Source organism: Sapajus apella, unplaced genomic scaffold, assembly GCF_009761245.1.
Source record: "Sapajus apella isolate SASKATOON/1434 unplaced genomic scaffold, GSC_monkey_1.0 scaffold62, whole genome shotgun sequence".
NCBI lineage: Eukaryota > Metazoa > Chordata > Mammalia > Primates > Cebidae > Sapajus > Sapajus apella.
In genome coordinates this window covers 5,853,520-5,869,633 of record NW_022437002.1, presented here as the reverse complement: position 1 = coordinate 5,869,633, position 16,114 = coordinate 5,853,520, and the positions used below count along the sequence as shown (strand labels likewise).

Genomic DNA, 16,114 nt, shown 5'->3' with positions numbered 1-16,114 from the left:
AGAGCTCTGATAATTTTGTTGAGTTTATTGAGTTGCTTCTGGGAAAAAAGAAACATTTGCCCACATTGATTAGCAGACCCCACTGTTGCTGCTTTGGGGATAGGTCAGCATGAGAAGAATCCCCAGGAAGGTTCCAGAAGTTGCCAAGTGAAGCAAGTAGTGGGGCACACCCAGGGCTGAGGATCCAGGAGTGGGGAAGCATGTCTTCTTGACAGGAGTGGGCGGTGCCATGGGAAAACCAGATGAAGCCTGCATGGCACTGGAAGCCCTCCCTCCTATTCCCTGGCTCAACAGTTCACTGCCTCTTTCTCTGCTTTTCCCCACATGTAACCTTTGCTTTCACCAGCAGGATCTCATTCATTCATTCATTCATTCATTCATTTTGCCAATCATCCCTTCTTCCACTGAGTAATATTTACTGAGCCTTTTCTTTGTGTCAGGCACTCTGCAAGGTACCAAGGAAAGGACTGTGAAAAAAAAAGAAACAGCTCCTCTCTTCAGGGAGCTCACAGTTCAGCAATGCATGGTGAGACAAGCACTATGTAGAGAAAGTGCAGGGTACCCAGAGGGAACAAAGGAGAAGTAAACCAGATTCAACAACAAAGAACACGGCTGAGCCACGGCTGATGCACCTGCAGATTGAATAGGAAGTAGCAAGGAAAAGAGTGAGGCTGGATCAAGATTGGGAGACAGAATTTGGCAAGGAGGTGAATTCTTAATTGTTGGAAACATTCAAAACAGATCATAACTGACCATCTTTCAAGAATGCTGTGGTTGAGATTTATACATAGCTTGGCATTAGACCTAGAAGACCTCTGAAGTCCTTCTCAAATCTCAGATTTTAAGATTAGCTGGTTCCCACTCTCCTGATAGCAAAGGAGATATAATTCGATATCCCACCACTGAAGGCAAGCTGCTGCTGTTTGTTCATGTATTTGTTCATTCACAAAGCATGTCTAATAAAAGTGTTCTTAACCTAACCCATCCCCACCAAAGAAGCCAGCTGGACTACCCAGCATTCTCATGGCCTCAGTAGATCTTCCTGACTGGTGCTCATGGCACCCTGAGCACCTGCTGCCAACAGGCCGTCTCCCACCCCCACCCCCAGTGTCTGTGCACTTCTGCTCCCACCAGCTGAGTCTTGCACTTTCTGAGATTCAGTTGGGTTTGTTGCCAAGTCTCTCAGTGCCAGTCATACTTGTTATTGTAATTATGTGATTTAAATTAAACATCACATAAACTGATGAAATATGAGTGTGAAAGGAAATATAGTTGAATCTATGGAAACTAAATTGAATGCTTTGGAATGATTCCATGAGGAGAGTCTCTTAAAAGATTTGCTTACTAAATATTAGGTGTGAGTGAATGAGACAACTGTACCCCATTGGGTAAATTACATGAAGGGAGGGGGATGGGACAAAGAATTCTTAGCACCTTGCACAATGCCTGGCACATAGTAGGTGCTCAAGAAATATTTGTTGGCTGGATAATGTGCAGCAACATTGGAAATGGTGACTGATACATTATGGTTGTAGTTTTATAAGATGGACATTGCGGAGAACAAACCCGTGATCAAATGAGAGGCCTTGGTCCTGCATTAAACTAACTGGCAAATAAATGTATGTTTAAGTGTTTTACATTATAATGAAATGTTGAAGCTACATCTGTGGCCTTTTTTATGATTCCCTACTTAGGAATTAAATTTTTATTTACTAAGCAACTACATCATCTGTGAGGCTTCTATGGTAGGAATTAGCAAACTTTTTTCTGTAAGAAGCCAGAAAATAAATATTTTTGGATTTGCAAGCCGTCATCTTGTACAACCGATCAACTCTGTCATTGCAATGTGGAAGCAGCCACAGATAATATGTAAATGAATGAATGGGCATGTTTGTGATCTGTTAACACTTTATTTACAAAGACAGGCAGCAAACTATAGTTTGCCAACCCCTGTTCTATGAAATGTATTTGTTCTGTGTGCCATGCACTGTGCTGTGTGCTGGAAATACTGAGACAAAAAGAACATTTTATTCCAGCTCTCATGGAGCTTGCCTGCTAGTTGGAGAGATGGTCAACTCAAAATGAGTACAGTTTGGTATGCACAGGACCGTGGCAGGGGCCTGTCCATGAGGGCTGAGAGAGAGAGAGATGGAGGAAAGGAAATATTTCGTCAGGTTTATAGGATCAGTGATGTTTTCTCAGGTAGTCAGGTGGGGCAACACGAAAAGGGCATTTCTGGTAGAGAGAATAGCATGTGCAAAGGCATGGAGACATGAAAGTACTAGTCACATTCCAGGATGTACAAGTCACTCTGTGCAGCTGGATCTCGAAGTGGGTATCACTGAAGAGGAAAGACATTAAAAAAGCTTGGACTTTTATTTTGGAGCCAGTGTGTTCAACCATTGCTGCTGGGCTTCCAGCAATGCAGGGATTTAATCAAATCTCCCCACAAAGTATGGAAGATGGATCAGAGGCAAAGGGCAGATAAGAGGGCCATCTCTGTAGTCCAGCTGAGAAACGATGATTACATGAAATGGAGAAGACTTGGCCACAATCGGCGATAGGGGTGAAGGAGCAGGGGGAGTTGAGGATGCTACCTGGGTTGGGTGACCAAGAGGATGGCATGGATTAGGGGGAGCAGTTGCACTAAGGGGCAGGAATGACTGGGGGGAAACTTGGTTTGTTCAGAGCATAGTAACCAACCCCAAACACATACTAGGTAGCTGGGAATTGAATCTTTAAAGGCTGGGTAAGATCTTTCGGAGCTGTCCACCCAACCAGGGTGGGCAGGCACTGCTGGGAAAGAACGCCTTGGGAGGCCAAGGGGCCTCATTTCAAAGATAAGGCCCAGCGGCTCATATCTGAAGGAAACTTGCATTTGTCCCAGGTGTTCACTCAGTTCCTGGAAAATATATAACATCATGGGATTGTCTTGGGGAAAGAATTTATCTTGACGTGCAAGTCCTAGGAATTTAGCTAGAGGAAAACTGATTTGGGAAAGCATTTTGTTGAGAATGGATGTCAAGGCTGAGTCAATAAAGGTTTGCTTCAGAAATGAGAGGTAGCTTACGTTTGGCAGAGCAGGAGCCAGCCCCGAACAAGGGCCTTGGGACCATTTGCCCACCACTGACCAAGACATTTTCGAAAGGGTTTTCCTGATTGTATCCTGATGTCCTCTCCATTCATCAGGGAGGAAAGCAGGTGGCAGGTGGGAAGGGAAGAAAAGTTGGGAGTAGGGATAAGGTGGTGAGTGCCTCCTATATTTCACATTCTCTTAGGCCAGCCTTGGGAATGGGGAGGAATGGTCTATGTTTAGTAAGGGGATGCAGAAGTGCTTCAACTCTGAATCAGACCAGGGCCATGCACATAGCTTATTTAACAGGTAATACCCACAGGAGCCCACAGGAGATGCTCTGGGAGCACAGAAGCCAGATGCTATTGATGGAGAAGGAATGGAAGCTAAACAGAGAAGAAGACATTGCAGCTGAATCTTATACATTACAGGCTTTGCAGGGACTCCCTGTATTTAGGGAACCACAGTGGGAGTGGCCCCCACTTGCAAGCACCATGCTTTGTACTCAGTATATGCTTGGTGATTGCATAAATGAATGTTCTCCTGAAGATGTCAGTTTTCAGGGATGCTAGGATTTAAACCAGGATCTCCTAACACTCCTCCTCCTTGGCTTACAGTTAGGCAGCAATTCCTTGCCCAGTCACTGTTGTAATCTTGTTGGGGATGTCACTCAGCTCCCCAACATCCTGACTGCATGAGAAGCTTCTTAAGAAGAAATGCTTCCCACAAAATCTGCTCTGAGCTCTCCTTCATGAAGAGAAGGGCTCAGAGCTTTCTGTAGAGGAACTCAAAGCCACTTTTCTATAATCAACTGCATGCATTAAAAGGAGTGATTTTTTTTTAATTCTCCCCAAGCTAGATTCCATTAATGAAGCCCCATTTAACAGAAGTCAATTTACCAAAAAGAAAAAAAATTGAGTGTAATTGCTTAAATACATTTTATGTTGTACTGCAATAGCAATTTTCTGGGCGAACTTGGAATTCCCCAAGCCCCCCGTAGTGAAGTTAATGTGGACAGAAAGGTTTGAAGGGGAGAATCTCTCTTTGTGTTTCTCTCCTTTAATTATGATTCTAAGAGGGAGCAAAATTAAAGAGGATCCTGGGGGGAGTCAGGAGAAGGAAAACAGGAACAGAATGGAATTCAGCCTAAACTGATCCACTGCCTTCCTGGATGCTTGCATGTACATGCAGTGTAATGCAGTGGCTGAGGACACAGGCTCTGGATGGGATGGCTGGACTTAAACCGCACCTCTGCCACTTAATAGCTGTGTGACCATGAGCAAGTTTCTTTACCTCTCTATGCAGCCAAGTGGTGCAATGAGAAAGGGCATAAAGAGCATCAAGGGCAAAGGCAGAGAAGCACAAAAGAACAATGTGTATTCCTGCACACATGAACTCTTCTGTTTGACTGGAGAACTGTGTGTGTGTGTGTGTGTGTGTGTGTGTGTGTGTGTGTGGACACCTATGTGTGTGAGCAAACTCAGGGTGAAAGGCAGGCAGGAGTCAGACCAGGAAGGCTTCTCTGAGAAGATGACATTGGTTCAAAGCCTTGGAGGAAGCGAGGGGCTGGGCCAGGTGGAGTTCTGGGAGAAGTGCCAGTGTCACAGGCAGAGGGGATGTCAACTGCAAGACCCTGAGGCAGGAGCAGGCCTGGCCAGTTTCGAACAGCAAGGATACCTCTGTGGCTGGAGCATAAAGAATAAAGAGGAAGAGGCGACCGGGCGCAGTGGCTCACACCTGTAATCCCAGCACTTTGGGAGGCTGAGGCGGGCAGATCATGAGGTCAGGAGTTCAAGACCAGACTGGCCAACATGGTGAAACCCCGTCTCTACTAAAAAATACAAAAATTAGCTGGGCATGGTGGCTCGTGCCTATAATCCCAGCTACTTGGGAGGCTGAGGTAGGAGAGTTGCTTGAACCAGGACCCGGGAGGCAGAGTTTGCAGTGAGTCGAGATCGCACCACTGCACTCCAGCCTGGACTACAGAACACGACTCCATCTCAAAAAAAAAAAAAACAGGAGAAGACAGAAGTGGTCACAGTGGCTTTTTTAAGGCCTTGTAGGCCATCGTAAGGTCTTTTTTCCTGAGGATTAGAGCCATTGATTTGTTTTGTTTTGATTTGTTTTTCACTAACTCTATTATAATATAGTTTACATAAAATAAAATTACCATTTAATTTATTTACTTATTTATTTATATTTTGGAGATGCTATCCAAAATATAAGTAAATAGGTACATACATAAAATGGGGTCTCACTGCCTTTCCCAGGCTGGTCTCCAACTGCTAGCCTCAAGCAATCCTCCCAGCTTGGCCTCCCAAAACCCTGGGAATATAGGCATGAGCCACTGTGACTGACTGTAAATCACAGTTCCTTGGAGCTTTGACCAATGTGTATATCTCATCTAATCAACATCTCATTTGAGTTGTAAGACATTTCTATCACCCCTAAACGTTCCCTTGTGTTCTTTCCGAGCCAGGCAATCCCCAATCTTTAACTCTCACCCCCAGCCCTGACAACCACTAATCTGCTTCCTCTTGTTAAACTCTTTTTCTGCAGAGTTTCATATGAATGAGTCATGCAGTATGTACTCTCAGTGTATCCTCTTTGATGGCCCAACATCATGCTTTTAAGAGTCATCCACGTTGCATGCATTGGTAGTTGGTTCCTTTCACTGGAGAGTTTTGAGTGAGGCATGACCTCATCTCAATGGCAGAGTCTGATGTGATGATTCTGCCATGTAAGCCCCCAAATTCTTTGATAGATGACGAGAAAACACTCAACTGCCCAACACTTATGTCCAGGGAGGCAGGAACAGAACAGAGTAAAGATACATTGGCAACATAGGGCCCTGAGAGTTTAAGCCTTGGAAATTAACAATTAACAGGATTTCTAGGAGTGGGTAAAGGTATGGGAGAAATGGGAGGTAGAAGATACCCCTTAGGGCTTCTCCTGATCTTACAGGCCGGGGAAGTCTCACTGACTTCCTGCTACAATTTTGATCATTTATCTCAACCTGCTCTTGAGACATCAGCACCCTCCCCTCATTCCATTTTGCAATAAAGAGCTTTTGGTCCTGAATTATTCAGGTAAATTCTCCCTACTTCTACTTCCCTTATATAAATAGCCTCCAAGCTTTGTCATTGAGATAGAATTGAATTTGGCCTGAAGAAAAAAAAAAAAGACCCATAATACGTTTGTGGCTTCTTAGAAAACTTAAATGACTCAGTCTGTAATAAACTATTTTAAATGGGATCTGGTGAAATACAGTAATTGGTTTTTATAATAATTTTTACCATGGCAATATGGGTTATATTCCTGAAGTTTGGTGTGTGTCAGCATTTTCATTATAGTAAGAATTCAGTTTTGCAGTCTGTGAAGCTCCTTGGTTAGTTCTTTTGTTTAATGCATATTTATGAAGACGAAGACCCACTATGCTGGATCTCTTCCATGCGCACCTCCAGATCCTCTACTTGCCTTATTCTCCTTGCTCCATGCCTGAGGAAACTTACTGATGGGCTGTGTCAGTATGCCCTCTTGCTCTCTGGCTTCCAGTTGGGCTAGATCAACAGGAGAATCAGTAGGAGCTTGGAGGAAGAGAAGGAGGAGAGTGACTTCTGGATATTTATTTCTTGCTTCCTCTTGATGAGCTTTTCACAAACTGGCTATAGCCCCAGATTGTGAAATAGAAAATCTGGGTTCTATATGGTGTCTTCTTGCATCCAGCTCCCTGTTTAGAGATAACGATTTTCTCTCTGCTCCAGGATTGGGAGTGGTAACAAGTCCCCCAAATGCCAGCCACAGGATACTGCCCCTGCCTGGTGGTTCCCCCATAGTCGGCCCTCACCTTTAGAGTTCCAAGAGTTTGATGAATGACTATTTCACATAGGGCATAAGGACCTATGTGAAAGAATGTAGAGAAAGGATATAAGGACCTTTGCAAAAGAGTCATTCATCAAACTCCTGGGACTTTTCTCATATGACTGTGCCACCTGTTTTCTGCTGGAATGCTGACATGCCTACTTTGTGTCCAGTATTGCTTTAGGTCCTGGAAATCAAGATGAAGAATGGAACAGCAGCTGCCATTACTGACAGCTTGTTATGGCCAGGGACTATGCTTAGATCTCTGTTGTGTATTATCTCATTTAATCCTTGCAATCTTTTGAGAGAGGGGCTATTATTATCCCCATCTTATAGATAAGCCCACTGAGTCTCAGAGGGTTTCTGTAGTTTTCATAAGACCACACAGCTGATCCCTCCAGAGCTCAAGTTTCTTCACCACTAGGCCACATTGCCCCCTTTGAGGAGTTATCTTAAGGAAACCACTTCTGTAACTGAATTATAATTTGAACAAAATGTTGTGGCATCACAGAGGAAGACAAGGGAAAATTATATTTATTGAGCTAATATGTACCAGATACTGACCTCGATTCTTTGTGCATAAGATTTCTTATTTATTTCCACAAACTCTTAGGGCTGGTATTACTCCCATTCGTAGAAAGGTTAAGTAACAGGGCCAAGGTCACACTGGTGAGACCTAGATAAGAACCCAAATCTGTGATTCAAAGCCAAGGAGAGTAGGGCACGCTTTACTGCAGATGTGATACTTAAGGGGCTTCCCAAAGTCATCTTGGGGGACATGGATGGGCAGGAGAAAGGGTTACAGATGAATATATTCCAAGCAGAAAAGGCAAAGAACTAGAAAAAGGAAAACGGATGGAATGCTTAGGGGATTTAAGCAGGCGGTGCTGTGGTCTGAAGGATCAGCTGCCTCCTCTCAGCAGCTGTGGGAAACCCAGCAGTGCGATGAGGCCCTGGAGGAGCCATCTCAAGCTGCTCAGGCCTAGGGTACTGGAGGGAGCTGGGGCAACACCGCCTTCCCTTCCTGCTCCAGGGCTGGGCTGAGGCCCTAGCATTCAAGGGAAGTAGGGGAACTCCTGAATGCTCATACCCTTATACTGCCCAGCTCTGGTCCCTGACCCCATCTGCTTCCTATCCCCACAGGTTCACCGGAGCCAGCCTCCCAGCCCCTGTTATCAGCAGCAAGAACTGGCTGCGACTACACTTCACGTCGGATGGCAACCACCGGCAGCGCGGTTTCAGCGCCCAGTACCAAGGTAGGCAGGTGCCACGACTGTCGGGCTTCCTCAGCGGGCAGCAGAGATGACAGCGGGAAGACTCGCTTCCCCATATGGGGTCCAGTGTGGCTTCAGGCATCCTCACCTTCTTTGTTTCTATCTGCAGACAAGAGGTGTGCACATTTGCATCTCTGCATCTGCCCTTGTCTTTTGCCCCAGGGAGTGATATTTCCCAAATTATGTAGCTGGAGCTGCCCCTCACAGGCCAGGGTAATCGTAACAGTTAATACCAGGTGCCTGCTAAGAGCCAGGCAAAGTGCTAGGCACTTGACAAGTACCGTCTCATTTAATCCTCATCATTACCCTGCAAAGGAAATGTGGTCATCGCCTCATCTTACGGACAAGGAAGCTAAGGCTCAGAGACGTTAAGCCAATTTCCCAAGGCCATCTGAACTCCTGCCTTTTAAGTCCAGAGCCCACCCTCTTAACCACCAGCCTTTAGCCAACCTCAGCAGCCTACATTTCTACTCTTTTTCGTTTTATCTAGAACATGAATATATTCCCAACATAGGCAAAATCTCTTTAGGGAACATGATAGCTTTGATGCTCAAATCTGTGAAGAACTGTCTAGTGCCAACAGATCAGGCCAGGAAAGGCGGGAGGAGATCGCCGCTAAGCACATTTCTGCGGCAGTAATGAAGAATTTCCTAACCCAAGAACCGCCTATAAAAAGGCGTGGGTTAACCCAGAAGCAAGGAGCTGTCTGTAACTGGAGGAGATCCAAAAATCCAGCTGATAGAGGGGAGCAAGCGAGCACATTCCTTTTTGACATTGAGTTTATTCCAAGTACTCAAAATTTGTAGAGATAAACACCAAGGGTTGGCCTTGTAACGTGCTCATTAAACCTTTAACTATTACCACTCTCAAATTGTTATTGGTTTTAATAGAATAGACAGCAAACTTATATTGTGCACCTATTAAGTATAAGGACCTATGTGAAGCCCTGGGCTCCAAGGCCCAGTGCCTGCTGGCCCACCCTGAAGGTAGCATAGGGCAGAGTAGAGCCCCCTCCACAAGGGCCCCTGGGGCCGGGCTTTCTGCCTGGAAACTGGGATAAATGCAGCCCTGGAGGAAGAAGTACTTTCAAAATCTGAACCTTTTAGGAACAACCTAATTTACTTAGCCTTGGGTGGTGTACAAATTTGAAATGTCTAGGAAGTAAACAAGAAACAAGCTTGGTTCAGTAGCTTAACAAAGCCTTACCCTGAGAGCTTTCTTGGAGACATTTTTCTACCGCTGAGGTTGGGTCTTTGTGTGAGTGGAACAGCTGTCTGTATCTTTCTGCTGTGTTTTTCAAAAGACAAAAGCAGAGATGAATGTTATAATTTTATCTGATTAAGTAAGTGCTGGGTGTTTCTAATATTTCAAATTACTGAGGGTCCATTTTTCAGTGGTTAAGGTTAACGTGATTTTTTTTTTTTTTTTTTTTTTTTTGAGACAGGGTCTTGCTCTATCACCAGGCTGGAGTGCAGTGGCACAATCCCGGCTCACTGCAACTTCCGTTTTCTGGTTTCAAGCCATTCTCCTGCCTCAGCCTCCCGTGTAGCTGGGACTACAGGTGTGTGCCACCATGCCCAGCTAATTTTGGTATTTTTAGTAGAGACAGGGTTTCACCATGTTGGCCAGGATGGTCTCGATCTCTTGGCCTTGTGATCCGCCCACCTCAGCCTCCCAAAGTGCTGGGATTACAGGCATGTGCCACCACACCCAGCCAGGGCTAAGGTTTTTTGTCAGCAATGGGCAACAAGAACCCAAGCCAGGCAGTCTCCAGATCACACGTCGATTGCACACCCGTGCACACCAGGCCCTATCTAGGCACTGTATGTGCATTGCCCCACTCAGTACTCCCCACAGGGCAGTGATACATTTATTTTTATTTCTGTTTTTTCCCCCCAGCTGAAGAAGCTGGGGCTCAGAGAAGTTGTGTAACTAGCCCAAGATCACACAGCCTGTGAGTAGTAAAGCTCTAATTCATTCACAAGCCTCTGTGAGTATTTGCAGAATTACAGGGCCTCCTGTTATGGTGCTTTGGGTATCTTTCCTTTCCTGTTAACCAGTAGCTTTTAAACTTTGTTTTGTTCATTTCACCCCACTGTAAAAAAAAAAAAAAGTTACAAACCAGTATAAGCATACATCTGTAGAACTAAAAGGAAAATATGGCCAAGTGGTATTTACTATGTACAATGTACTCTGAAAATGTCATTTTTATTTTTAAATGCTAGTTGCAGCCTCTAAATTAATTTCACAAGTCTGAAGCACAGAGCAACTCACAATCTAAAAAGCCCTGTTTTAGTTGCAAACTTCTCGAAAGCAGACCCTGTCCTCTGATCTCTCTATCATCCCTAGCATAGCCCAGAACAAAGTTTCGCATGTTAGCGTGTGCCAGTGTATAAAGAGGACTTCCTAGATTTTAGGCACTTGACATTTATTACTTTGTTCAATCCTAACAGCGACTGTGTGAAGGAGATACTATTATTAGTCCCATTTTACAGATGAGGAAAGAGAGTCATAGAGAGGGTAACTAGCTGGCTCAGGTCTCATTAATAGTATGTAGGAGCCAGGATTTGAAGCCCAGCAGTGTTATTCTGGGTCTGGCATGCTCAATTATTGTGATTCTGTTAATAAATGATTCTTCCTTGAAACCTGCTTTTTCTAGTGATCTTTTTCCAAACTGTGGCTGCGTAGTGCAAGGATATGCAATGATTGTTTAGTAAGTCCACTGGTGACTCTTTAAAGCAAGGTTTCTCAGCCTCAGCACTATTGACACTGTGGGCTTGATAACTCTTTGTTTTCAGGAAGTATCCTGTGTGTTGCAGGATGTTTAGCAGCATGCTTGGCCTCTGCTCATTAGATGCTGGATGCAGTGCAGGAGGAGGGAGCCACAGGGACCAGCAGCCAATAGCAACCCCTCCCATGTGCACAGTCATGATAACCAAAAAAGCCTCTAGACATTGCCTAATGTCCCTGTGTGCATAGCATCTCCAGTTGACAACTACTACTCTAAAGGAATAAAAACTTTGGAGCCACTAAAGACCACGCTAAGCTTTCTTATTGCAAAGACATCCCAAAACAGCAGCAGAAATAGATTTCAGTCAGGGGTCCAGTGGGAGGCAGAAGGAATACTACACAGCTTTAATGGTAAAGGGTTTAGTGAAGGCACAAGGTACAGACTTACTTATGGTGTTAAAGGAGCCCACAAGAGATGGTGAGGCCCCTGGGGACTAAGCAGCAGGTGGCCTACACCACCACTAGGTGTATAGAGGGACCAGGGAAAAACACGGCAATAGCTGGGGCCATGGAAGAGAGGTCTGCCCCTTGACAGACCTGGAAAGCTATTTTCCACCCACAGTGCAGGAAGAGGAGGTCAGGAGATCAGTAGCTTGAAGATCAGTAGCTTGACCTGTCTCTCCTCTCTCCCTCCCATCTGCTGTGCTTCCCATCTGCCAACCCAACAGGAAGCCAGGAGCAAGGGAACCGAGGCCCTGCTCTGTCCTGCCCTGTGCCCTGGGATGCTGGTTGGCTTTATCACCAGGCCCCCTTGCTCTCTAGCAGTCCACAGAGGTCAGCTTCCTGGGGCACAGAACAAGACAGAGAGGCTTGAAGCATGGACCTGGAAGGGCAGGGGAAGAATCATTGGCATTGGATTGGTTTCACCCACAGTCAGCTTTGTGCCACTAAAACCTTAAGTGATTTATGGCATTTCAGAGCTAGTGATTACCAACTTCTAATGGTATTGACAGGTATTTTTCCCCAGGTAAACAAAAAATAAAGATAAAAGATGACCTACATCATGGCACATTCTATTATTGTCTCAGTTGAATCAGAATTTAAGATGTTTGTGGCTAGACACAATTTTAACTAATACCACAGGGTATCAGAAGGTCTGAGTTCTAGTCGGGCTCTGCCTCAGACCAGTTATCAGGAGGTAGGCAACTGTGTTCAATTTAACAAGCATTTTGGGGTGACATTACTATGCGACAGTAGAAAAGATGAACATGACTAGGGCAATCTCTGCTCTCAAGAACCGGGTAAAGAGAGGAACAGACATAAATGTATAACTTCTGTACGCCATGATAAGAGCTGTAATGAGGCCTGATTAAGAGTTCCAGGGCTAGAGATAAAAGGGCAATTAGTCTTGCCAGAAGGATTTAAAGAAAGCCAAAAAGAGGCAGTGACTTAAGTGTGGGTCTCAGAAAGATGCCAGACAGACGATGGGAGGATGTGTTCCAGGTCAAGCAAAGGCAAGAAAGCATGAAACTACCAAGCCTAATGAACCACAGCTACTTCCATGCATCTAAAGCATTGGTCACAGACCAAATCCAGCCCTCCATCTGCCTTTGTATGGCCCTTCATCAAAGAATGGGTTTTACTTTTTTTTTGAGACGGAGTCTTGCTCTGTCACCATGCTGGAGTGCAGTGGCGCAATCTCGGCTCGCTGCAATCTCCGCCTCCTGGGTTCAAGCGATTTTTCCACCCCAGCCTCCCGAGTAGCTGGGACCACAGGCACGTGCCAGCATGCCAGGCTATTTTTTTGTATTTTTAGTAGAGACGGGGTTTCACCATGTTGGCCAGGATGGTCTTGATCTCTTGACCTCGTGATCCACCCGCCTCGGCCTCCCAAAGTGCTGGGATTACAGGCGTGAGCCACTGCGCCCAGCCAGTTTTACATTTTTAAACAGTTGAGGAAAAGAAATTGAAAAAAATAATATTTCATGACACATGAAAATTGCATGAAATTCACATTTCAGTGTCCATAAAGGTTTATTGAAACACAGCTATGCTCATTCATTTACACCTGCTCTATGGCTGCTTTAGCGTTAACAGGGCAGAGCTCAGCAGTTTATGACTGAGACAAGTGGCCCACAGGCCTAATATATTTACTACCAGGCCCTTTACAGAAAATCTTTGTCAACCTAGAGGCAAGTCTGCCACCTAGAGAAAAGCAAGCAGGAGAGGCAGTGAGTGCTGAGGCTGGAAAGTATGGTAGTGGTCAAGTTTTGAAAGCCTCAGTAGAGTTGGGCTTGATCCCGTGAGTCGTAGACGAGAAATGATCAGAAGTTGTTCATAAAAGGGGAGACATGATCACGTTTTCATTTTAGGAAGATCTTTGCCCTAGAATCCAAATTGAGAAAATGGTTAAGAGTCTTGGGGAACTGGTAACAAGGACCAGAGTTGAAACAGGAGTGAAGATGAAAAGGAAGAGACAGACCAAACAGATATTTCTGGTAAACCCCACTCTGGACTTATGACTAGTTAGATTTGGTAGGAGTGGGAGGAGACGGGGGTGAAGGAGATGAAGGAGTCAGGGATGAATCTAGCTTAAGTGGGTTTTAAAAATGGTATTAACAAAGTTGATCTGGGGCAGAGATAGATGGGGGATGAATTTTGCTTGGGACACGTTGATTCTGGGTAATGTTGGGATGTCAGGGATTGGGAGACTATCTCGTGGGCAGTTGACTATTCTGTGGGTCTGGGCAGCTCATTGAAGAAGGGTCTAGGCTAGAGATAATGATGTGAAAAGTTCAAGCCAAAGTAGAGGCTGAGGCCACCATTCCCCTCCCCATGTATAACATGAGAGGATGGGGCCAAAAAAGTGGTTTTCAAAGTGGGTTCCTTGGAGACTAACAGTTCCTCCAGCGTGGTTTGATAGGGGCTGAGTGGGTCAGACTTCAGGTTTCCACCCCTACTTCAACCTGAGCAGTTTCTCTTAGAAGTATTGTTTGTAATGGGTATTTACCTAAGAGTATGATAAAATGATAAGTTCCCGTAGCTAAAGTGTTTGGCAACCACAGGACTTTAAAAGTTATTTAAGGTTTTTTTCAGTTCTGGTAGACCTATTGAGGTTGTGTAATCAATCCGTCTACCTCCAGGCCAGGAATATGTCAAGTCTATGGAAATGATGGTGGGAAGAGCCTTCCCTAATGCACGCAATGGCTGCTAATCACAACTGGTGAGGGGCTTCCCTGGAAGGGGGCAGTACCCTCATTATTTCCCTCTTCATCTGTAGAGAGGGGCTCTTATTAACCTCACAGGGCTATTGGAAATGAAAGAAGATCTTGGTATGAAATACCTGGCACTTGGTAGGTTCTGAGGAAATGGAACCCTCAGTCCTCATACTCATCAGTCACTTTGACTTGCTAGTTAATTGGTGAAACCCTTGCACAGTGAGAAAGAGCTGGTGCCTCTGGCTCTTCCTTAGATACCTGCTCTTTGCCTAGCACTCTGACCTAATGATCATCTCACCCCTCCCTTGAGTCAAATCCCAGCCTGTCTCTCCTATACCTGTCACTGCCTCTCTTGCCAAGTCAACCCTGCTGACTAAGAGATGGAAGATATTCCACAGTGAAAACCATTGGCTCCTCCACCTTCTAGAAGTCCTGCACTGAGTTTCAATTGTATACAGAATAAACGTATTCATTTGAAAACATTTACGCTTACTGAGATGGTTAAGGCTTTTTATAGTAACAAGCTAAAGCTTCTGTTTTCCATTGAACATGTTGGGTTCTTGCTGGTGACTTATCTTCAGTCTCAGCCCAGAATGAAAGGGCTTCAGGCATCCTGTGGTCCATGCTCTGACTCTTTCGTCCTATTCTTCTTAGCCTGCTGATCTGCGAGACTTTTCAGCCTCATTTCCAGGTTCTGCACCTCCAATGGTCTCTGCAAAAATTGCAGGCTTGTTGCTACTTGGCTTAGGAGCCTAGGGTCCACAAAGCTGAGCTTGCAAGTTCAGTCCAGAGCGAGCCTGTTATTGATGCATGAACACAAAATATGGCACCCATGACCTCACCAGGTGTCAAGTGTAACCCACTTCTTTTGCCAGTAAATGAATTTAAAGCACATATTCTTATAACGGTTAGTCATTCATTCAGTCAGTCATCAAACTGTTATTGGGAAACTTCTGTGTGCCTGGCTCAGTGTCATCACAGAACGTAGACGCACAAGTGCACAGGACAACAGCTAGAAGACCAGTACCTGACTTTGCAGTGCAATGAGGTTTCAACAGAGGTCTGAAGGAAGTCTTGAGGAAGGCATTGACCTCTACCTGAGAGGTATATAGACAGTCATAGGGAGGCAATAGCATTTGAGTGAGGCCCTGGCTACCTATGAATAAGAAGTAACCAGGCAGAGAAGGGGAAGAAAGAATGCTACAGATAGAGACAACAGCATCACTTAGGCCGCATAGGCTACCAAAATCAATAACCAGTCTATATGACTCCTTAAACATCTCTCTTTCCTCTAGTCATCGTCTCCAGCTGAATTCACCAAAGTTAGTGAATAACCCACCTGGCCTATTAATAATGGCAAAGCACTAATCCTGGGAACTAGAACATGCTACTCCCATCATTGCTTTCTATCTGTCATGCCAGATCCTTCTCTTCTTAAGGAATTCCAGTGGTCCCAGTTTTGCTGTGGTTAACTGAGAAGCCACAGAAGCAGCATCCAACAAAGCACTTTTTACAACCTTAGTTGAGTTGGTGGCTATTTTTCTACCATATTCAAAAAATGTCTGAGGATAATCAGCTTCTGGGGAGCTTTGCATAATTTTCTCAACTGCCGGTGAGTGACCCTCCAACACCTGAATTCTTAGCAATAGCCATTGCCAGAATTTTGAGTGTTCTTTTAATTATTTCTGTACTAAATTTTTACTCTTCATTAGCTGGAGCAGTGAATCTAAGGATGAAATGTACAAAGTACCCAAATGATATCTTTTTCAACAGTAACTCCTGTAGCATTCAGTGTATCTTACTCTGTTTTTTTCATTCTCTTCCACATAATTTTCCCCATCAATCTTCAGCACAGCTACTGCATCCAAAGTTTTGCCAGATGTTCTTCTGGTTTTCCTTTTTTATAGATACTAATAGTAATATCTAACTGCTCAATTATTTCTTGCATATTTTTCTCA

The 16,114-nt window shown here is 44.7% G+C and overlaps 1 protein-coding gene across 5 annotated transcripts in view; it reads left to right on the top strand.

Annotated features, from left to right (window-relative positions):
* CSMD2 (CUB and Sushi multiple domains 2) overlaps positions 1-16,114 on the top strand; it is a 617,682-nt gene that overhangs the window by 292,602 nt on the left and 308,966 nt on the right. For 4 of the 5 annotated variants that reach the window (XM_032246841.1, XM_032246839.1, XM_032246837.1 and 1 more), the window contains one exon: positions 8,078-8,190. In XM_032246841.1, coding sequence (XP_032102732.1) covers positions 8,078-8,190 — 113 coding nt within the window. Of the gene's footprint in view, positions 1-8,077; positions 8,191-9,888; positions 10,163-16,114 lie in introns of those variants that run through there. The other variant, XM_032246840.1, reaches the window with a different exon arrangement.